A 24,566-nucleotide genomic window follows, 5' to 3' on the forward strand; every position below is an offset into this window, starting at 1 on the left:
CTACAAATGGGATGTGAGGGAGGCCAGACTTCTAGATTATTGTTGAGTAATAATGGAGGCAAAGGACTCCTTTTAATAAGTAATTGAGATATTCAATTATCTTTTTTAAGACAATATTAAAAAAAATATTGACCAAGTGAAAAATGTTATAGCTAATTAGCTGTTCTTCAGGATTATCCAATGTCTATCAGATTAGAAGACATAAGACTCCTAGATCAGAGACAAAGAACTTTATGACTCACAGTAGAGTAGGTGACTTGAGCTTCATGTCAGTTCCCTCTGTCTCCTAAGTCCCAAGGGGGCAACATGGAGGAGCCTAGATGTATGGAGGGGGTTTATGTCACAGTTGAATGACAGTGAGATTGAGGAGTCCACCTCTTTTTAAATGGTAGGCTTGCTATTTTTCCTGGAAGGAGACATTCCCTCATCTCTTAAAGTTGCTCTTTGCAAATAGAACCCTGAGAAATGGCCCAGGTAAAGACTAGTCAGGGCCTTGCATTTTTGGCATACTCAATGGGAGAGAACCATGGAGGAGTATCTCACAGCAAGTTGGCCTTCAGAAAGAATATCTCAACTGTATGGACTTTTCTCCCTTAAGTTTGCTATAAGTATGTATATAGGAACTAGAATGGAGAGGTTTTTATAGACAACCATCTAATAGAAGAACTATCATTCTCTTTTATCACAGGATGAAATTGGTCAAGTCAAGAGAGAAGTTATAGTTGAATATTGTCAGAAGTAAGTATAGTATATATGAACAACATATCCTGATTTCTCTGACTCTAAATTCAATAAACTGCAGTGTTACATAGAAATCCAGACAATGAATCAGGTGGTTGGTTTTTAAATAAACACATAATTGTTTTGGATGAAGCCAAACCAAACTATCCTCTGACACATAGAAGAGCATCAGAAGTGAAAGATAGGAGGTGCTTGAAGAGGACCATGCCTCTGCCTTCAGGCAATAGCAACCTGACCCAGATAGAACTTTCTTCTGGATGAGGTCATCCATTCTCTTTGAAAGGTCTTTCAGAGAAGTAGATCTTTCTGAAAATGACACAAAAAATTTGATTCACCTTCTGGATATCATCTCTTCTGGCTTTTCAGGTTCAACTATCGTATGTCTCACTATGCTCTTCGGGGTCAGATCATGGCATACTGCAATAGCCTGAGAGCCCTGCTGGAAGATTTCCCTACCATCAGGGACACCTTTTTCATGGTGGGGCAACCACAAGAAAAGAAAGGGTTGAGAGACTCCAAGGAGGGCCTCAATGCTGACCCCAGGTGTGTAATTTCCTTTAAAGCTTTTTACTACTCCCCCAACCCCCACCACCACCACTAACAAACATACCCTACCCCTCCCAGGGAAGAGGGAAGAGACATGTTACATTTGGTATGGGAATCTTACTTTCTTTACTGCATTTGGCCTTGGTCTTTTGGTTCAGAAGGGCAAAAGAAAAAGCTAACACTCCAAGAATAATAGTATCTTTGTATTTGAATCCAGAAGAAGTTCTCTGTTTATGGGCTGTTGCACTGCTTTTTCAATCTATGTAGTTTTGTTTTCCCCTGGAGATCCCAGAGATTTTCATCAGTCACACCTTTTACATAAGCCAGCATCTAAAATAAGGAAACAAATAAGTAAACTTGATCTTGAGCTGTCCTGGCTTCAAATATTTTACTCAATGGAGCAGAAGGAATAAGAAGCGCGCGCGCGTGCGCGCGCGCGCACACACACACACACACACACACACTATTGATACACCAGTACCTTGGATAAATCTGTCCTTCTGTATTTCTTTTACAGAGAAAAAAAAAATACATGGAGAGTGATATTAAATGATAAGGGCAGAGCTGCTTCCATACTTCCTTATCATGCCTTATCCAGTTTCTCAAGTATTCTTAACTCAGCCTGCCTAGAGTTCGCTCACCTAGATGGAGGAGTTAGCATACCTGTGCGTGTGCGTGTGTGCGTGTGTGTGTGTGTGTGTGTGTGTGTGTGTGTGTATTACACAGTTATGCAGTCTCCAGAGGGGAGCAGAACATCCTGTAGGGTAAGAGTAATTCCTCCCTTACTCTTTCCCATAAGGTACAGAGCTTAGTGCCAAGTAATAGAGATACTCAATAAATATAATCATAGAACAGATAGATGAAAGGGAATTGAAAGAACATTTGTATCAGACCACTCTTTCACTCACTTATTTCTTCATGCATAATTCAACCACTACTTATTTAGTGCTTACTTAGTACCAGACACTTTACCATGTGCCGGTGTTACGAAGGTGAATAAGTCATTGACTCCAGCAGTAAATTCAGTGCAGTGGGGGAAAACTCTGGAAACAAAAAAGTAACTTCAAAGATTTTCAAGATAACCTGCTAGAGTTATGTGAAATGTTCTGTAAGTTAGAACTCACTATAAAAAAGGGAGGAATGATAGAAGAGGCTAGAGAATGCTGGAGAAGGAACAAACTTGAGTTAGTAAGCCCTTGACTGACTGACAGCTGGCTACCGAAATAGCGACAAGGCCTACATTATACTTATAAGACACCCCAGTTTGTGAATACCAGTGTTTGTCTCATGAGTCAGCCAATACATTCACTTCAGTAGACTTGAGGATTTACCTAATGGAAGAATGCATTTGAGGGAGAGGTAGGGCAAATATACCTCAGTAGACTATTTTGCTGAAGGGTTTGACTGGACACCTGTTGCTCAATGAGGCTGAAGCATATCTTTCTCTCATATGAAACATCACAGGATAATCCCCTAAGATTTCTGAGTTTCATTATTTCATCTACCCACTAGCCAAGTGAACCATTTATAAGCATAATCTATATTTGGGATCAAATTTTTAAAATAGTTTCCAGAAGTCTAACCACAAGTTCACTACATTTGTGTTTAGGAAGTCTGTTTTTGTTTCTGATCTGTTTTATTTGAAGCAACCAAATGAGGTCAGGAAGTAGAAAAGAAGGAAAAAAACCTCTCTAACTTGCAGGTCTTACTCTATTCCTTAACTGTTTATTTTAGATGACTGTGTGTTTCCTTAAGACTAAAGGAAGCAGTCATTTAAGGGGGATGAGCCCAGAGCTCTAAATCATCTGGTCAGTTAGTGTGTGGGTAATTTCATGACAGGGCTTTGGTCAATAAAAGTGTGAGCAAAGTGAGCACACACCCAGAGCCCAAGACATAGAGTTTGGCAGTGGATGAGCAGTGACTGATAAGGATTCAGTATCTTTCCACTTTACCTATGTCCTGCTTCCTAAACTCTCTAGACTTTAACAAGTCCCTTTTATTACACCTCAGAAAATGGAGAAACAGGAAAAGGAACTTCTGTCTTATGTGGAAGTTTTGTAAACTTGAAGTAGTGTAGAAGATTATTGCCAACTCCAAAGTCTGTGATTCCATATACTGAGTATTCATAAAAATGAACATCAGCTACAAGGAGGTAGAATAGAGAGAGTGATGGCCTGGGAGTTAGAATATTTAGGCTTTACCCAGCTCAATGATAAGTTGCCCTGAGGTCTCAGGCAAATCACTTCTCTTCAATCTCTTAACCTCAACTCTTCATCTGGTGAGTGAGGAAATGGAAGCAGCTCTCTGAAGTTAAGCATGCTAAGATCTTTAGTATTAGGGTGTATAGAGATTGATTCCAAAGAATGGAACTGCTGGGGTGCCTGGGTGGCTCAGTCGGTTAAGCTCTGACTTAGGCTCAGATCATAATCTTGCAGTTTGTGGGTTCGGACCCCACATTGAGGTCTGTGCTGACAGCTCAGAGCCTGGCCCTGCTTTGGATTCTATGTCTCCCTGTCTCTCTACTCCTCCCACACTCATGCTCGCTCGCTCACTCTCTCTCAAAAATAAATAAACATTAAAAAAAAAAAAGAATGGAACTGGTATGGAAAGGCTTCCTGGAAAGAGGCCATTTAGGAAAGTTCATGAAATGATAGATGGGTATCACTCAAGGGCAAGTTTAACTAGACATGTCCCCAGGACAGGTTTGGGGAATCAGGGTCATGGAGGACAGAGGTCTTCACTAACTGCATTCCTAAAATATGGAGTTGGGTTAGGTGGAAGATAAAAAATAAGTTTTCTTTATATATATATATATTTTTAATATAGTTTATTGTCAAGTTGGTTTCCATATGACACCCAGTGCTCATCCCAACAAGTGCCCTTCCCCATGCCAACAACCCCCTTCCCCTCCCTCCCACCCCCATCAGTCCTCAGTTTGTTCTCAGTATTCAAGAGTCGCTCATGGTTTGCCTCCCTCCCTCTCCCCAACTGTTTTTTCTCCTTCCCCTCCCCTATGGTCCTCTGTTAAGTCCCTCCAGTTCCACATGAGTGAAAACATATGGTATCTTTCTCTGCCTGACTTATTTCATTTAGAATAATACCCTTGAGTTCCATCCATGTTGCTACAAATGGCAGATTTCATTCTTTTTCATTGCCATGTAGTATTCGATTGCATATATAAACTGCATTTTCTTGATCCATTCATCAGTTTATGGACACTTAGGCTCTTTCCATATATGGCTATTAGCAATTCTTATCAATGTTTGTGATTGTTTTATGTATTTGGGTGTTTCTGAATTCAGTGCATAGACATTTATACTCGTTAGCTCTTCCTGATGGATAGACTCTGAAATTATTATATAATGCCCTTCTTCATCTCTTGTTACTGCCTTTATTTTTTATTTTAAAGCCCAGTTTGTCCGATATAAATATGGCTACTCCAGCTTTCTTTTTGATGTCCAGTAGCATGATAGATGTTTTCCCATCTCCTCACTTTCGATCTGAATGTGTCCTCAGGTCTAAAATGGGTCTCTTGTAGACAGCAAATAGATGGATCTCATTTTTTTAATCCATTCTGCTACTCTATGTCTTTTGATTGGAGCATTTAGTCCATTTACATTCAGTATTATTATTGAAAAATACAGGTTTAGAGTTATTGTGTTCTCTGTTAGATTCATGCTTGTAGTGGTGTCTCTGGGACTTTGTGTTCCTTGCAACATTTCCCTCATAGAGTCCCTCTTAGGATCTCTTGTAGGGCTGGCTTAGTGGTGATGAATTCCTCCATTTTTTGTTTGGGGAAACCTTGATCTCTCCTTCAATTCTGAATGATAGGCTTGCTGGATAAAGGCTTCTTGGCTGTATATTTTTCCTGTTCATCACACTGAAGATTTCCTGCCATTCCTTTCTGGCCTTCCAAGTGTCAGTAGATAGGTCTGCTACTACCCTGATATGTCTCCCTTTGTATGTTGGGGCCCTTTTATCCCTAAATGCTTTCAGAATTCTCTCTTTGTCCTTGTATTTTGCCAGTTTCACTATATGTCATGCAGAAGATTGATTCAGTTTACGTCTGTGGGGAGCTTTCTGTGCCTCTTGGATTTCAATATCTGTTTCCTTTCCCAGGTTGGGGAAGTTCTCAGGTATGATTTGTTCAAGTATACCTTCTGCTCCTTTCTTTCTCTCTTCCTCTAGAATTCCTATGATATGGATATTCTTCAATTTGATTGTATCACTCAGCTTTCGAACTCTCCTTTCATGTTCCTGGACCAATTTCTCTCTCTTTTTCTCAGCTTCCTCTTTCTCTATAATTGTATCTTCTAATTCACATATTTTTTCTGCCTTTTCAATCTGTGCAGTAGCCAACGCCTCCATTTTATTTTGTGTTGCAATTTTTAGTTCATCAGTATTTGCAACAATAATGGCTCGGATGTCATCCAAGCCCTTTTGAAGCCCAATGAGTAATTTTATGAGTATTATTCTAAATTCTTGTTCAGTTATGTTGCTTAGATCACTTTTGAGCAGTTCTCTAGCTATTTCTCCCTCAAATTTCTTTAAAGGAGAGTTCTTCCGTTTCGTCATTTTGGCCAGCTTTCTTTCTCTTGTTAGTTTTAAAAAGCTTGTGATGTGTTCTCCCCTGTGAGCGCTGCTATATTAATATTAAAGGAGGCTCATACACTGTCCAGGGCCTGGCCGTTCAGGAAGTGTTCTCTGAAGGGTGTCCCTTGGTCTCTCTTATGACTTTGGTTATTTTATTTCTCTACTTGTAGTGATGTTTTGGACTCTCCCCCGTGTGCACTTTAGGTTTGTTCCTTGAAGTAGCCTGTGCCACAGGCGCAGATGAGGCGGGCCATCTCCCGTTCCTCACGCCCAGCCACGTTCCAAGCTCTCACTCCATGCGTGTTAATGATGCCACCCAAATTGCAATCCCACAAGCCACGGCACTTCAGGGCAGGGGACTGGTTCCTCCTGATGCCGACCGCGCCCCTGGGGTACCACCTAACCCGGAGTGAACTTCCACTGTCCAGTGCCAGACCGAGGTCACCAGTCCAAGGAAAGCCCCACAGTTAGAGGTGGGATATCTCTCCGAAAGCCCTGCTTCTCTGCAGGCGCAGACAGGAAAAGCAAAAAATAAGTTTTCTTTTAAATATCAATTCTAACAGCTAATGCCCTGCTAAGGATTCTGAGACATCCCAAGCTTATGAGAGTGTTGTAATTGATTGGCGATGTCTCCTATAGTCAAGGACAGGGAAAAGGTGGCTTCCCTGCTTGTGTTTGCCGTCCCTTAACCAGAAGAGCCCCATGTATTCTGTAGATTTAAAATTTTTAAATGCTACTTAATCCTTTAAAGGCTGTAATGTACTGTGTTTAGTTTTAACAGCGACTACCTTATCCTCAAACCAAAGTCTCTATAGAAGGGGAGACATAGGGAGTTCTCCTCCCAAGAAAGATGTCCCTTGAGGCCTCCTTGCTTTTCATGGCTCCAGAAGAGACAGGAATCTGGAGACTGGGATGATGCTTGGCCACTCTCTAAGAGCAGTGGTGTTGGCTGATTGAGGAGAGAAGAAATGAGAGAGAGGATACTAACACTAATCAAACCCTTACTATGTGACAGGTAGAGTCACCATGATCTCATATGGTGCCTTTATGCACATTAGAAGAAGGCACTCCTTCCTCTGGGCAGGGCCTAGAGCTTGGCAAGTAAAAGGTAGGCTGGATCTCAGCCACTGCTGACCACCTCAGGGCACAGCCTGAACAGCAGTATATGGCAACCTTGGTGCCAAGTGCTGTACAGCAATGGATAGACAAGGTACTTGCCCTTCAGACAAGGGGAAATAGGTAATTACAGTACACTGTGATAAAGAATAAAATATAATAAGAGTATAATGAAAGTACCCACTAGGAAATGTTATCCATATTATCTAAAGGATTGAGGAAGTGGGGATGGGGAGCAGGGCATGCTGCAGGGAAAAGGGGAAGCTAAACTTGGGTCTTCAGGGATGGTTGGTGTTTCAGATGGACAAGGAAAAGAACTTCAGTTCAAACTGGGAGACAGCACAGAGATGTGGAATGGCACCTGGGCTCTTGAGTGGTCCCACCCAGGGTATAGGAGGATGAGCAATGGGAAGTAAAATGTGCATAACATTGGGCAAGATCCAGAATTCCGGTGTTTGTCATTCAACAACAGGAAAAAGGAAAGCAAGCTACTGACACTGTACATAGGAGATGTGTAGAAGGTGAAATCAGTTGGCCAGGTGCTGGATTTAAAGGGAATCTAAGGGAAAAGGAGGAATCTAGGGTGTCACCCAGAGTCTCTCTGGCTTGGGTTAAAAAAAAAAAAAAAAGATAGCAGTACAATTATCAATTGGTACAGAATTGCCATTTTGAGGATGGAAAACAGTTCTGAAGATGATGGTGATGATGGTGGCACAGCAATGTGAATGTACTTAATGCCACTGAACTGTGCGCTTAAAAATGGTTAAGATGATCAGTTTTATGTTATGTCTATTTTACCACAGTTCCTTTAAATGGGGAAAAATAACAGTGCCATTAAGAAGAAAGTGGAGAGGGAAATGATGAATCACAGCTCAGAAGCCTCAGCTGTGAATTTTGTCTAATAATCTCCCACTAGAGTCTCAGATGCTTCCTCTTCTGGATGTTCACTGCACTTTCATGTACAGTTGACCCTTGAACAACACAAGTTTGAATGCAAGGGTCCACTTATATGTGGATTTGTTAATAAATATATTAGAGTACTATAAGTGTATTTTCTCTTCTATGATTTCCTTAATAACATTTTTCTTTAGCTTCTTTTATTATAAAATAAATGTAGTGTATAATACATATGATATACAACATATGTGTTGATTGTTGATGTACCAGTGAGGTTTCTGTTCAATAATAGGCTATTATTAGTTAAGTTTTTGAGCAAAGTTGTACACAGATTTTCACCTTGGAGGTGGGTCAGAACCCCTAACCCCTGTGTTGTTTAAGGGCCAAGCGTACTTCAGTTACATCATGCTTCTATCATAAGTCATGCTTGCATATATAGCTGCCTCCGAAATATAAGAACCTTGAGGGCAGTGACCACCTTCATTTCATATCCCAGGTGTGTACCTCTGCCTTTGACCTTGATTGAAAGGAAGGATGGGAGTAGAAAAGGGCCCATAGGAAGTAGGGGGAGTTCCAGCCAGTAGCCTTTAATTCAATTATGTAATAACAGACCTTGTCATCATCTGCTGGCAGGAGTTTGGTATGAGCCTGAAAGAAGACTTGGAATTATTAGAAAAGGAAATGGGCATGAAAGCTGATCAAAGGAAAGAATAAGGGTTGTCCTGGGGTGACACTGCTCAGGCTGGAAACCATTTACTTGTTGCATCAGTGCAGTTAGTGGTATGATCTCCTCCAGCTGTGTTCAGCGACATGCAACTAGAAATGGAAAGCATAATAGCTGGAGGGATTCAGAGTTGCGGTTTTGTGAGGTAGCTGGGTAGTGAGTACAAAGAAGCAGAGACTAGAAGGTTCCTGTGCTTGATGGCAAGACCTGGTCTGGGCAGGGAAGAGAATAAATTCAGAATGGAACTGACAGATGGAAGGGCTGAGGGAAGGCCCAGAGGGCTGGATGACATCAAGGAGCATATGTTGTGCGGATAAAGGAGGTTTATTTGGAGTTAGCGGGTGAGAAAACAGGAATAAAGAGTTGAGATGGGAAACCTGGATGTGGAGTTTAAGTCTTTGGAGGTGATGTGGTCCCAGGTACTGACAAGTTCTGGAATGTGGCCCCAGAGCGAGTGGCTAAAGGGGAATTAAGTTTAAGGGGGATGATATTGAGCAGGTCAAGGAACTGGCAGGCTGGGGGGTTGATGAGTCATCCACAAGGAAGGGGAGGAATACTCATCATAGGGCTGAGAAGCAGGTAAACTGCACTTTGCACCCGAAGCTTTCTGCTATTCTCTCTGCCCTTCCTCAGCTGCAGGCAGGGGTGGAAGTGGAAGGAAATAATGGATGAGAAATAGAGGGTAACACTTGGTAGAGGGCTCTGCAGCTCCTGGAATGTATGTTCTCCTCAGAGGCCAAAGTCTGGTTCAGTCACGCTGCTGCCACCAGCTCCTTAGCCTGCAACCTCATGTGTTCAGCTGCAGGCCTGGTAACTTTCTATTGTTGATAATCCATGTTTCTTTGGAGCACCTTTGGACACTGTGAACTGAACAATAGTGTTAAGACTGGATTACACCGGCTTTGATCTGCTGTAGGACAGGATAGTCTGACTTTGTGGTTACTGAAATAAAGGAAATTCTCCAAACTAACACCATCCTTTGTTCCCGAGCTTCAAATCACTTGATTAAAACCATGAGACTTGAAAGGTAGGTTTAAAGCCAATGATTCCCCTCATGTAGAGTTTTAATGATTTTAAAAGTCTCATACTCAGAATGTTTGATATTGAAAACACTCAGCTCTCAGTTAAAATGAATTACATTTTACTTCAGTAAGTGGAAAGAGCCATCTGAATCTCTCCCAGAGACCCAGAAACAGTAACAGGAGCCAAAAACCCCCACTATGATTTCCAGAATGCCCATAGAAGGTGAGACCCTCCCACTGAGAGTCCCCACTATCAACAGTGGAAGTGGGAATGAAAACCAGGTGCAAGTATGAGGGAATAATGGAATCAGTAGGACCTGAGGAGTAAAGGAGAAAGGAGGGTCTAAAAATGACTCCCTGATTTCTGGTTTTCGGGATTTGAGGGTTGTGTTTCTTTTAACATGGGAGGAGGCACAGGATTGGGGTGGAAGAGGGTAAGGAGTTCAGTTCTTGCCGTTTTTGACTGAGATGATGTGAAGCACTGCCAGCCAAGAGGAAGCAAGTTGGAAGCCTGGAGCTGTGGAGGGGGCCTGGTGTGCAAACGTGGAGTCAGCTGTCACTGCCGAATGGATGGTGGTTGCAGCCAGAAGAGTGAACACAGCTGTCCAGGACGAGGGGGAGAGTGGGCAGAGCAGAGGGCTCAGGTGGACCCCAGGTGCCCTGGGCAGGGGATGATGTGAGGGTGGGGGCTCCACGCCCACTGCACACCTCCTGTCACTGTCTGTCTATCTGTGAGGCCTGCCTTGTCTAGCATAACCAAGACAGGCCTGAGGTGGCACTAGTCTTGGCCTTTCCCTGTAACCCTCAGTTCTATGACATCCTTTCATTAGCATGTACAGGTTCCCACTTCCTTTTTTTTTTTTTTTTTAATGTTTATTCACTTTTGAGAGGCAGAGTGTAAGCAGGGGACAGGCAGAGAGAGGGAGACACAGAATTCCAAGCAGGCTTCAGGCTCCGAGCTATCAGCACAGAGCCTGAAGTGGGGTTCGATCCCATGAACCATGAGATCAGGACCTGAGCCGAAGTCGGACGCTTAAGTGAGTGAGCCACTCAGGCACCCCTACAGGTTCCCACTTCTTAACAAATAACCCTGAAGGTTCCTTCAGATCTCTCTACTGGGCCACAAGCATCCCTTGCTCCCCACCCAGCCTTGGCCACTCTGCTAGATACCCTCACCTTAGTATTACAGTAACAAACTTTGTATAGTACCTCACAATTTATAAAATACTTTTCACATGCTTGGTGCTCATTTTTATTTTAATTTTATTTTTTGGTATGTGGTACTTAAAAAATTTATTTCTTATACCAATCCTGTGAGTTAGGAATCATTATCCCCATTTTATATGTGAAAAGACTCAGATGGTAATGCATCTAAGGCCACACAGCTGTGGGTGATGGAAGTTGGTTTCAAAATGGAGTCCTCTGATGCCAGAACCCACACCTGTTAACTGCAAATAGCACCATTATCACACCAGATGAACACAATTAGACTTAAAGGCATCGAATCCATTCAAATGGGAAAACGCCCCTTCACCCCACCCTCTGTTACAGTGGGCCACTTCAGTCCTGAGACGATATAGAAACCAGGCCAAGATGCCGCCTTCCTCCAGTGGGCATAATAGAAAGATCATGAGCTTCCATTGGTGTGAAGGTCAAAACCAGAGAAAACCCAACAAAATAATCTTTTAATGGTTCACCCACTTGTGATAAAACTGCAAGGAAAAACTAACATTGATTAATGTAGAATTCAGGATGGTGGTTTCTCCCAGGGCCATCAGAGGAGCTGGCGACATTCTATTCCTCAGGCCAGGTGGTAGGGAGCTGAACTTGTATGAATTCTTAAACCAGACATATGTGGATTATGGGTTTGTCCATAAACCTGCAACAAAGAGACAGCTATACTGCTGCCTAAGGTATTTGGAGGAAGAGGGGAGCACAGAGGAGAAAGAAGGAAAAGAAGGCCAGAGTCTGGAGGACCTGGCCAAAAAAAGATGACAGGCTCGGAAGGAAAATACAGGCTGGTCTCTAGAGCCTGGATTCTAGAACTGGACAGATCTGCATTTAAATCCCCAACTTCATCTCTTAGGAGCTGGACAGGCAAGATCTCATAGGGACTCCGTTTCCTCATCTGTAAAGGAACGAAATAGGTACATTCCGAGGCTGTCATAAGAATTAAGTGAGAAAACATGTAGTGCCTAGAATGGCGTTAGCCACCTAATTCACGTTCTCCCTTTGCTCTCTTACCTCACCTCTCCCTGGGTCTGTGCCCACTCCTTCCGCCAACACAGCTGAGGCTAAAAGCAGCCCCACTGCTCTTCTCCACAGTTATTTATAGCCAGGGCCACCTGTGAGCGGCCTGGAAGGGGGGGCCTGCTGGCCCAGGCTCTGAGGCCCGGCTCGTGTGTCACCACAATCCGGACTCTGGCGCTGCGGCTGAAGGGCGGTGGTAAAAATAGTTCACATTGGGGCCACCTCCTTTTTAGAGAGAAATGCTGTGCCTACCCAAACTTTCTTATAATGCTGCAGGAGTTTTCAGCCCCGGCCAAGATGTTTGCTGTCTGCTGACGGGAAAGTCTTCCTCAATTTATGGTTCATACCCCATCCTTCTGAAGTGCTGATTATGTTCAAAACTCTGCCAGAAAAGGTTTGTATTTTTTTACATGTGCCAGAATGAAAACTGGCTGTTTTTTTTTTTTTTAATGTCTCATGGTTAAATGTATCAATTTCTGAAACATCTCTTGTTTTCTTCCAGGGATCTCTAATAACTGAAATCTTCACACAGCCACCAGTATTTTTGCCTGCTTTACTATCATTTCTCTTGGGCCTCATTATTTCCTGAGTTCTGTTTCTCCCTGGTCATTAATGAACACTAATTCGAGCTTCCCACATTCCTTATTAACCCTCAATTTCCTCCCAAACCCTTTATGAAAACCCCACTCTGATGCCCTGAAGCTAATGACAGGTCGAAATCACAATCCTGGTAATCAGCCTATTTTTTGAGGGGTTGCTCTGTGGGCCTATCTTACTGGTAACCATTTAAAAAAAAAAAAAGGAGTAGATCTAGATTACACAGGGCACTCAAATAAGTATTTTCTAAGTACAGTGTTGAAAAATATAAATTTGGAAACATTCTAATTTTTCTATGTAAATGAAAGCCTATTTAACAATCTAGGTTTCTTACCCTTTCTTTCCCCATGCCCCAGCTTTATTTGAGATGTAACTAATAAATAAATCTTATATATTTAAAGTGTATATTGGGGCGCCTGGGTGGCTTAGTCGGTTAAGAGTCCGACTTTCGCTCAGGTCATGATCTCGTGGTTCATGGGTTCGAGCCCCGCATCGGGCTCTGTGCTGACTGCCAGCTCAGAGCCTGAAGCCGGTTTCAGTCTGTGACTCCCTCTCTCTCGGACCCTCCCCTGCTCATGCTGTCTCTCTCTCTCTCCTAGAAATAAATAAAAAAAACATTAAAAAAAAATAAAGTGTATAATGTGACTTAACATAGGTATACAATATGAAATGATTACCGCAATTAATTAGTGTATCAATCACCTCCACATAGTTACCTTCTTTTCTGTGTGGTAAGAACATTTATCTACTCTGCTACCAAATTCCAGATATGCAATACATTATTATTAACCATAGGTACTATGCTGTACATTAGATCCTCAGAATTTATTCGTTTTCTAACTGAAAATTTGTACTCATTGACCAACACCTATCCATTTCCCACCCCTTGGTAACCACCTTTCTGTGAGCTCAACTTTGTGTTTGTTTTTTTTAGATTCCATATATAAGTGAGATTGTACCGTATGTATCTTTCCTATCTGGCTTATTTTACTTAGCATAATAGTCTCCATGTTCATCCATGTTGTTGCAAATGGAAGGGTTTCCTTTTTTGTTAATGTCTGAATAATATTCCTCTCTCCCTCTCTCTCTCTCCATCTCTCTCTCCCCCTCTCTGTCCCCCTCTCTCTCCCCCTCTCTCTCCCTCTCTCTCTCCTTCTGTGTGTGTGTGTGTGTGTGTGTGTGTGTGTGTGTGTGTATTTCACAATTTTTTATCCATTTCTCCATCCACTGGGCACTTCAATTATTTCCCTAGCTTGGCTATTGTGAGCAATGCTGCAATAGACATGAAAGTGTAGATAATCTCTTTGAGATACTGATTTTGGATACATACCCAGAAGCGGGAGGATCATATAATAGTTGTACATGCCAAAGAATGAAACTGGACCCCTATTTTTCCCCTCACAGAAATTAAGTGGAAGTGGATTAGAGACTAAATGTAACATCAAAAACCGTAAAACTCTTGGAAGAAAATGGGAAATCTCTTTGATATTGGTCTTGGTGATGACTTTTTTGATATAACACCAAAAACACGGGCAAGAAAAGCAAAAATAAATAAGCAGGACTACTTCAAACTAAAAACCTTCTTCTCAACAAAGGAAATAACGAAAAGAAAGGGCAACTTACAGAATGGGAGAAATATTTGCAAACTCTATATCTGATAAGGGGGTAATACCTAAAATATGTAAGGAACTCCACAACTGAACAACAATAAAATCTGATTTTAAAATGGGCAAAGGCCCTGAAAAGATATTTTTCCAAATAAGACCTACAAATGGCCAACAGGCACATGAAAAGGTGCTCAATAGCACTAATCATCAGAGAGGTGCAAATCAAAACCACAATGAGAGATCACCTCACACCTGTTAGGATGGCTATTGTCAAAACACAAGAGATGCAAGTGTTAGCAAGGATGTAAAGGGAAGGGAACACTAATATACTGTGGATGGGAATGTAAGTTGGTACAGCCACTATGGAAAACAGTATGGAGGTTCCTCAAAAAATTAAAAATATAACCACTCTTTCTTTCATTGAAGAATTTTAGGTGTTTTTAAAATATATATAAAAATACTAACTTCTTTCAGTTAGATCATACTTTTCTACTTTTCCTTCTCTTGAACATTAATATTTAAGATCCAGGGTTTGATTTTTAAGTTGTGTGTTTAAACTACATTGATAAATACCTATGCTTTGCTTCTAGGTATTCCCTCAGGGCAATGTTGTCTGAATGTGGGTTCCTGCTAGGAATTTATTTGTGACCCTTGTAATCTGTCAGTGGTCATATAAACACATTTCTCCGTGTTTGTGGTCACCATGGCTTTAAACAAAGAGAAACACATTGCTTTAAATGCCTCACTCCAGGACTTAACCTTGTCCAAAGGCATATAACCTGGTTCACGAATAGGTTTGTTGTTCTCTTTTTCGGATATTATCCTGTAATTATTATCCTGTATTATACTGTGACAATGTTTAACCAGTATTCTTGTTCAAAGATCTTTTCTCCATCAATGCTCATATATTTTTATATGTCTCTTAGAAACTTCTTAAAATGTCTTTGTGTTGATTATACCCACAGGCAGCTTTTCGAGCCTTAAAGCTAACTCTACAGCTGATAGCTCCTCTCCATGACATTGTGGCCTACCTTTTCAGTTTTGCTAAACTTGGAAATTGCTCAACATGTTTTAAATTCCCTCTAAGTACTAACCCTTTGAAAGGTGACTGGGGAGGAACTGAGGGCATTGGTAAGTGATTAAAGGTGATTCAAATCACCTTCAATATTCACTTGAAATTCTATGAAACTCTTTCTGCCCACCCACCCCCCACCCAACTTTACTGCAGTATAATTGGCAAATAAAATTGTAAGCTATTTAAAGTGTACAATGTGATGATTTGATATACACACACACTCTGAAAAGATTCCTCCCACCTAGTTAATTAATATGAAGCTCTTAATACTTGGAAAGACAAAAGTAAAATATTTTTTCATAAATGACAGTGAGAAGAAGGGCAAGGAGCAAAACCTCATAATATAGTGTCTCCAAACTAATTAATTCCACATTTAATAGGCTAAACCACAAGTAAAGCAAGTCAAGAGGAGCAAGCCTGGGTTTTTACCCAGTATCTGCCACTTGGTTACTGGAAGCTGGACATTTCATTCTGTGGTCCTCTGTCCATCTATTAAATGGCGATGATAATACCAGTTTCCTGGAGATGTTCTGTGGATTAAAATCTATGTCAAGTTTCTACAAGAACGTACATGTCCCTACTGCACATTAGTTTTCTTTCATTCCCTTTCTGGCCTATGTGAGCTAACATGGCAAGGTCAGAACCAAGCATTTATTATCAAGAATTCTTGCAGACAGTCCTCTGTTAGCTAACAGTAGCCTGATGGTCCTGAAGTAAGAATGATTGAGGCTTTAGTTTTATTTGCCAAGTGCTAATCCATAAACCCTAACTAAACACTAAGTTCTAAGATAAATGCACAAGGTAAATTAAAGACTCTGAAATGCTTAGTAAGCTGAGTTAAGCAAAAGTAGGGAAACTAATCTTGTTATTTTAATAATTTGACTCCCAGCCAAATTGTGTCATTAGTTATGTAAATATTACAATATATTGTAACAGAGTAGCCAAGGATTTTAAAGGATGAGAAGAGCCACCAAAATGAGGTAATAATATGCCTGTTTTAACCTAGTGGTCTTCAAACAAGTGTAATATACTCTGAATCTATTCCTCTCTGACCAGTGTATAAAGGAAATATGTTTGTGGGAGATCCTGACTTGTTTGCTGCTAGATTTGCAGTGCGCTAACAAGCACTGAAGGAGTTTGTAAACTTTCAGATAGGCAAGGGTATGCGTGGTGCTCCTGGAGGAAGATTGGAGCCTGTGTCTGAGGAGAGGCAGCATGAAGAAGGGATGGTTTGGTGCTGACTCAGCAGAAACCACAGCATCGTCACAGGCCAATGAGATTGCAAAACTACTAGCAAGTCTTCCATGTAAGAATCAGGAGAATACAGAAGCTCCAAAGCACACTTAGAGCCTTTCCTTTTACTAATTCAGGGACTGTTACAAAAGGGGCTTACTCAGAAAATAAGCTAAGACACTCTTAGTGGAGCTGTAGATTTGGGGAGGGTGTGGGGAGCAGGCTTTAGATGAGGGACAGGAGAAAGGATGGGACAGGAAGAATGCCATCCCTGCCCTTGAGACAGGGGGACAAGTGTCACACGGAGATGAGACAGAAGCAAGATAGAGCTAGAGCCATCTTTCCAAAGGAAGACACTGCATGGGAACTCCTACAACAGCTGGGAAGGCAGAACCTGCTGGGAAGGTGATGTGGGGGCACTTGCCCTCACCCTCAAGTCAATGGAGAACACGAAGAGGGATGGTCCTGGCAAGACAAGAAAAGGACACTGGCCAAGATGACAGGCACACGGCCAGTCCAGAGAATGGCGTCCCTACCAGTGTGACACCGAGGAACAGTGGGAAATGAGGCCAAATTGTTGAAGACCTAGAATTCAGGCTGAAGGAAAATGGTTTCTTACTATTTATATGCTTATGAACCAGAAACCATCGAAACATGTGGGGCCCAGGCTTTCCAAGGTGTGCAATTAGAAGCATGCACTCTGTCATGTTGCCAGCAAAAACATTTGTGCTCCAGGGAGAATGTGCAAAGTTTTGCATACTCTGCTGAAAATAGATAAAGAGCAAACTGGACTAAAAAAGAAAATCCCACTCTATGATAATCATCTTTTTAAAAAGCCTAGGTTGCTCAGTTCCTGGCTTGCTTCCCAGAAGAGGCAAGGAGAGCTAAGGTGAAAAGAGATGGGTCTGTTCACATCCTCACCTACCTCCTCTCGGCTATTGCCAAGCTCTTTGGAGTTAGATGACTTTTGTGGGCTCATATGCTTTAAAATAACTTTTAAGGGGACCCTCCAGATCTCGGCTTTGGCCATGCCACTTGATTAAGGAAGCAGCTCTTAGACACTGGCATGAGCTCTGTGGACCTTGCCCAATCCTCTCCTTGCCTGAAAGCCAGCAACTCCCCTTGTAGTCAGCAGAGGATGTAATCAGCCTGTGGGAGTTTACACTGTGATTTCCTTGTAAAGGTTTAGGAGGCCGATTAAAGACCAAACCCTATCCCCTAGACTTAGAGTTTCAGGAACTCTAGAGACAAGTTAAGAACAAAGTGTACTGGCTCAGAGTATTCACATGGAGACAGGGCCACTATGATTCAGTTCTCTCTCTCTCTCTCTCTCTCTCTCTCTCTCTCTCCCTCTCCCTCTCTCCCTGATTTCCCAAATGGGACCCTCCTCGGGAAAGTCTCATTTGTTTCCTGATGTTTCCTGGCTCAGGGTCTCCTCCCAACTCCACCACCACAACTACATGGTCACCATCTGCCCCATCCTCCCAGACAGGCTGTCTGCCCTGCACCGCCAGCCACCTCCCCTCCCACCAAGCAGCAGCTTGATGCCATGAGGAAAGGGAAGGTTAATGAGGATGGTAAAATCAGTTAACAACAAAGAAAGGGTAGTCCCCACATCTATATCTGTGTTTTAATGATAATACTACCTATCAGCATAGAACATTTTTGCTGGGAAGTGATCATGTAAACATGCACACACATCACATATATAAACAAGAATGGAAATAATGAAAAGAGAACAATTACCTGTAAGCCAACCATTATGACAAGTGAGATATTTTTATTTATCTTTACTGCCTTCTAGCCCTTGTCCAAACACACTTTACCTTTAACAGAGCTTTAATCACAGGGCATATGCAACTTTATATTCCTTTCTCATTGTCATTGCAGAGGATTATAAACCATTTACCCCGGTTGCTACTTCACCTGACAGCAAGTAATACTTGCAGAACGTCCTACTAGGCCTTGAACAAATAAGGCTCACTGACTACCACTAACTAGGGCTTCCCTCCACCACTAAAATTCTTGTGCAGTTCACTCTAACATGACTCCTCTTTGAGGAGTTTCTTTTCAGTCCAATATGACCATCGGGTTTATAGAGGAGTCATAAAAACTTTAGTTATTGGGTTCAATTTTGCAGGGGCTAGAAAAGTACCTAAAAACCCATTTTTCTCTTCTATGTAAAGTATCAAATGGATATGAAATCTGGACTGCTCCTCTTTTTCTAAAGCCAAAAGCATGTATTGCAAGTATTAGCAACTATACTCAGTCCTGGTTCTGCCCTGGTCAGGCTCTCATGGACAGCTTCCCCATTCCCTCTATTCCTCTTTCATCTAGAAATGTGGGAAGAAATCCAATGCCAGCCCAGATAGGGTAGAAGGCTGCTCAATCTGGACAAGCTATTGAGAGAGTAACTCTGAAAATGCCTCATGAATATCCCATTTGTCTTCTGCCTTGGGCTACATATCAAACATGAAGATCAGTTTCCATAGTCTTCTTCCCATAACAGTGACGTCCTCTCAAGTAGAAAGTTATCACCATCCTCACTGGGAGTTGATGAACATTTCAGATCAGCTGACATCCCGATAGCCCTGGAAGCGTAGGCCCACCCACTACCCCACCACTGCTCCCTAAGGACTCATTGTTTTCTTGCTGTGCTCTCCCATTCTGACTAGCTCCTCTCCTGGGCCAATAATAGAGATGCTATTAAGTCATCTATCCCCAGGCCTGTTTCCTCAACCCAGCACTGAGTGCTGCAAAAGGCCCCTAACTTAGATTGCCACTCAAAACACATAAAAGGCTATTTATATCCATTTTTGCATTAAGGATCCAAGAAATAAGTCAGTTTAGGATCTCTCACACCTCCTAAAATGATGATAATGTCCTAGAAGAAGGTGTGTGTGTGTGCGAGTGTAAGTGTGTGCACGCACAAGAGCACGTGCACGTGCACATATAGGCATGCATATTATTTACTTGCCTTACATGGTCTAGAGTCTTCTTTAATCCATGAGCCAGCGACAGGATGAGCCAGTGACAGAGAGGCTGATTTGCATGGCATATTCATGGGAATGAATGCTGGTTTGTAATCTACAATAACTTCAAGCCCTTAACAGATCTACTGAGACCTATATCTTCCCATTCCTTGTAATTCTTTTATTCAGTCTAGAGGCTGTAGCCTTGTAAAATTTAAAACTTTCATTCACCATCATGTTCTTATTCTGAAAAGCAAAGCAAATTCTTATCTTATTGAGGGAGGAAGGAAGGAAGGAAAGATAAATCAGAACTTGGGCTCTACAATATAAGACTTTGCTGGTTCTGCAAAAACTATAATTAGCATGTTCACAAACAAAGAGGTAAAAAGTTAGCTTTGGAGGTGATGATGGCTCATTAGGTTAGCCACAGTAGCCTGTATGTCACACTATCTGACGAAAATGTCATCCATCTTCCAGGGTCTGAGCTTCTAGAACTGCAGAAAATGATTGACAGCCTCCAGAGCCCCCAGGACCCTGCACACGTGTCCCAGGTGCTCCTCCTCCGAAGGGAGGTTATGTTTTTGCAGTTTGATGCTGCAGTGCGGCACCTCATCCGGTAAGGGCTGGCGCGCTGGATCCTGTCCAGTTAATTGTGTAGGGCAGGTGCTTCTGAGTGACCACTGATGGAGGCCACTCTTGGCAAGATTGAATACCAAGCTTAAAATAGTCAGGGGCACAACCTAAGCCAGAACACTGTGGCTACCAAAGGTATTCTGCTGCAAAGGCTGTTCAAGTAGCCTGTGTTTTTGTCCGATTATAATATTCTCAATTTTATTAACTGTGACTTAAATACAGTTAGTTTGCATAACAATGGCTTTCAATGTTCAGGTTGTTTAATTGGGAATAATATTTTTCATACCTCTGAAGATGATTCTAAGAGTTTTATTTTTTTCAGCCCTTAATTACCTTTCAAAAGAACAGAATTTTCACAGCACTTGTGAAGGCTGTGGAATTGGCTGAGTTAAATTTATAAATTCAAATAAATATTTGCATACCAAAAAGAATGTCTATTTGGTTAATTAATCATGACTGATGAGAAAATTAGTTTAGATTGAGAGTCACACTGTTTCTAGGATAAATAATAAGTTTTATATGGGAAGGGAAGAGGTCAGACCTAAGGGTCTCTGCTCATTCTTAAATTGTCAAAATCAATTAACTTTGATTAATTCCCAGTATAAGTATTTAGCCTAGGAGGGAGACCTCAGGAAGCCGTGCTTTTACCTGTGAATTATTAATTACATTTCACTGTTAGCATGGGTATCCATAGAGGATGGAAATGTAGCAATGGAACCGAATTGTATTTTCTCTTTCTACTCTGCATTTTCTATACTCCGAGCATCAAGGATCTCTGGATTCAGATTAATTCAGCAGAACAAAACAATTGGACTCATTCATTTCTTTTTTATTGACGAACAGCTTTCTGAGCTGTAGCTTAGTCGAGCGGGTAGAATATAAAGGCTCAAAGTTTTTCAGGATGGATATTCATTAGTCCTCTGACTCTGAAACCTCAAGTGAGATTTGGAAGGAGTTTATGTAGGATGAAGACAGAACTATACCCACCCCCCTCCAGGTTCTGTTTGGAGTCCAGCTGTGCAGGGCTCAGCTTGCTACTGTCCTCCCAGAGGAACCACTCTGCTTCCCCTAGGAATTCCTTTGAGGGCCTTCCTTTGTCCTGACACACTCAGTCCTCGGGAATAGAGGGCACTGTGTTCTATGTCTGGTTTCGGTACATTCAGTATATTTTTCAAAAGACTTTGGAGGGAACCACTCAGGACGGTATGTCTCCACGAGGCCTTTGTTCATCACATTTCCTTCCGCCTTTATCTTCAGAACTCTTCTGGGCTGGTGTGTGTTTGGAATCACACATTTAGTTAAGTGGCAGACTAGAAGAAGAACCTAGGTGCATTTGACTCCTAAGTCTTTAGAACTAGGATGGATGCCAGACAGCAAGTGTGGGTAGAAAAATAGCCTGGAGAGAAGGTAGGGAACAGGAGGAAAAGAGAAGCTAACAGATAAATGTCATCTCACTTGATGATTTCACTGCTAAGCCTGCAAACAAGGAAAAGTCCTTAGATAATCAAGAGACAGGAAGCATGGGGAAGTTCCCTCGCCCTTCCCCAGAGTTCACCAACTCTGAGCAAATATGACTGTTTACCCAAGGGAATTTTTGCTTACAGAAACTCAAGACTTCTCCAGAATTTGAAAAGAAAGAACTGAACTTTTACCTGGAATGAGAGCAGCATGCTTCTATAGACTGGGGGAAAATGAGTAAGGATGTAGCTCAATGACATCGAGATAGTGGCCCATTAATCGCCTAATATCTGGCTCCTAATTCTATGTGGCATAATCAGCTCTAGTTGCAGGACAGATGCTGTTTCTAAGCACAGAAGTTTCACTCTGCCCCTGTCACCCTGCCCTCTGATGTGGGAAACAAAGGCAGAAGGAAATGGCAGATAAAATTAAATTTCCTTATAACCTGCAGTCCGTTGACAAATACTTGAGGCAGGCAGAGTATAACATATTTCCAGGAACTCCCGATTGTCTTAATGTTAATGGTTTGCTAGAGGGAAAAACAACCTTAGTCTGACAACAGCTAGGCCTCCAGGATCCAGTGAGTCTTCTTTAGCATATGAAAATCTCTTTGGAAACTTCCCCTGGACTTGTAGAATCAGTGTCTCCTCCCAGTCTCTGGGCAGCTCTTCCTGCCCACAGGTCTTGTCCCCTTGCTTTAATAAAACCACCTTTTTGCACAAAGTCGTCTCAAGAATTCTTTCTTGGATGTTGGCTCTGGACCCCATCATCACTCCAAACCACGTCATGTTCTACCAAGCTCCTGGTAGAAATTGGTATTGTTCTTCAATACCATTGGAACCACATTGCCCAGGTTATGTCCACCGACCTGCAGGAGTTATTTATTAGCCAGTGCAAGAAAGATGTGAGAAATGAGCTTATCTTTAATTTCAGGTGAGGTAATCATTCGTATTGAAAGTAATTGCTTGGGTGGTAAAGTGGTTCTAATCAATCCCAACTATTTAGGTCAGGGGTGTTCAAACTTCTGTCATAAGCCTGATTTTTGTATGGCCTGTGGGCTCAGGATGGCTTTTACATTTTTAAATGTTGGGGGAAAATTTTTGAGAAAAGAGTAGTATTTTGTGACTCACGAAAATTATATGGAATTCAAATTTCAGTGTCCATAAATGAAGGTTTTGAAACACAGTCATGCCTATCCATTTATAAATTATCTTAGACTGCTTTCACACAAAGCTGAGTAGTTGCGCAAGAGACCATATGATCCACAAAGCTGAAAATATTTACTATCTGACCTTTTAAGGAAAATTTTGCCACACCCTGATTTAAAGGATTGAATTGCTTTGTAATTCAGTTCTGGAGGAAGCCAAAACAAAACAAAACGAAACAAAACAAGAAGTCCCTTAAAGGAACTTCTAGAACAGAATAAAACATGTGGCTTGAGAAGTGCCACTAATAGGAATATATTTCTAATGTTCAGAGTGGTTAGGGCAAAAAGAAGAAACCTGAGGAAATACCCTGAAGGTCCAAGTAATTTTCTCGGCAGGTCTGAATTGAGAGTACAAAAAGGCATCTCTAGATAGGAAAACAACACCACTTCTCAAGTCCTTACATTTTTGTTGTTTTTCCCTTCATTTTTAAATTTATTTTTATGCTCTTCTAGTTTAAGTGTCTCTAAACATGGAGATATTACAGTGTGCTTCAGGGCTCCCTGCGGATTTCTGAGAACTACGGAGAAGGCCTCCTGTGAGCTGGGCTTGGCTTATGACCATGGTCTTGGTCTCGGCGTCTGAGGAGTAAAGAGCCACCACTTTTGCCTGGCCTCCTCAGGGCTACTTTGTAGGTGTTTTTGTTGTTATTTTGGTTTTTAGTTGTTGTTTATTTGTTTGTTTGTTTGTTTTTATCCTTGCATCCAGAAAAAACTCTTGCATGTACCTTGTGAATTCCCTGCTCCCTGTGATTAGAACCAGCTTGTCTGGGCTCATGCTATGAGTAGCTCTCTCACACACAAGATGGGTGGTGTCTTAGGAAACCCTTCACTGCTTATTGACGACAAGGCAGCTGGAGTGTGGCAGAACAGTTTGGAGACTTCGGTGTGTCTATTCTGGTATTTTTGTGGGCTACTGAGGAAACCTGACTTTATTTGGAGCTGACGGTTGGCAGGTGTACCACTGACCCAAGCAACAAGCCTGCCTTTTATTCCTGTGGGATTCCCTGTTTCCTGAGTGCTACTGGGCAAGCTGTGCTGGTCAGACCCCCCTACCAGAAGACACAGGCCAGGGTTTACCAAATGAGGATATGAGTGAGTTGTGATGGGAACCCATGACCTGTTGTCAATATTTCAAAAGGCATGATGAAAAAGACACATTTGCCCAAAAGCTTTGTAGGTAAACAAAATGTTAAGCGTGTTTCTTTTCTTTTCTTTTTTTAAACTGGAATCCTAAGAACCAAGATAAAGGGGAGAGGAAACTTGCTTTGGTTGAGTTCCCACCATGTGCCAACTCAGTGGGTAGAAACCATTTCCCTCATTTTTAACAGATGAGGAAATAAAGATTCAGAGAAGTTGCATAACTTGCCCAGGGTCACGCAGCTTATTGTAGCAGAACTTGCATCCATGCAGTTTGTCAGACTCCAGACCCCTATTCCTTCCTTTATCTCAGGTTTCTTCATCTCTTCCTGCAGCTTGAAGCTTGGGCTGGAGGCTGATGTGGTATCAAGGAAAATATTTAATGAACATTTGATAGAAAAAAACTTTCAAAACATGGAGTCTCTGGAGAGGGAGGAAATAAAAGAGGATTGAGTACTAAAATATTAGGTATTATGTTGAGACCCTTTTTTTCACATAGCATTAGAAACAGTTCTATTGATAGAGGGGATATGGGCCTACAAAGGATGGTGATCTAAATTAAGGAATGAGGGGGGCGCCTGGGTGGCTTAGTCAGTTAAGCGTCGACTTTCGCTTAGGTCATGATCTCGCGGTTCATGGGTTCGAGCCCTTTGTCGGGCTCTGTGCTGACAGCTCAGAGCCTGGAGCCTATTTCAGAGTCTGTGTCTCCCTCTCTCTCTGGCCCTCCCCTGCTCATGCTGTCTCTCTCTCTCTCCTAG

General features: G+C 42.0%; 1 protein-coding gene across 1 annotated transcript in view; it reads left to right on the forward strand.

Moving 5' to 3' along the window:
* LOC120235219 overlaps nucleotides 1-23,254 on the forward strand; it is a 91,031-nt gene extending 67,777 nt beyond the window's left edge. Inside the window, exons 22-27 of the mRNA XM_039237411.1 lie at nucleotides 689-738; nucleotides 1,108-1,284; nucleotides 12,166-12,283; nucleotides 15,059-15,224; nucleotides 19,851-19,989; nucleotides 23,125-23,254. Of these exons, the coding sequence (XP_039093342.1) occupies nucleotides 689-738; nucleotides 1,108-1,284; nucleotides 12,166-12,283; nucleotides 15,059-15,224; nucleotides 19,851-19,989; nucleotides 23,125-23,254 (780 nt within the window). The remainder of the gene's footprint in view (nucleotides 1-688; nucleotides 739-1,107; nucleotides 1,285-12,165; nucleotides 12,284-15,058; nucleotides 15,225-19,850; nucleotides 19,990-23,124) is intronic.
* Nucleotides 23,255-24,566: the final 1,312 nt, after the last annotated feature.

This window comes from Hyaena hyaena, unplaced genomic scaffold, assembly GCF_003009895.1.
Source record: "Hyaena hyaena isolate Hyena2069 unplaced genomic scaffold, ASM300989v1 scaffold_123, whole genome shotgun sequence".
NCBI lineage: Eukaryota > Metazoa > Chordata > Mammalia > Carnivora > Hyaenidae > Hyaena > Hyaena hyaena.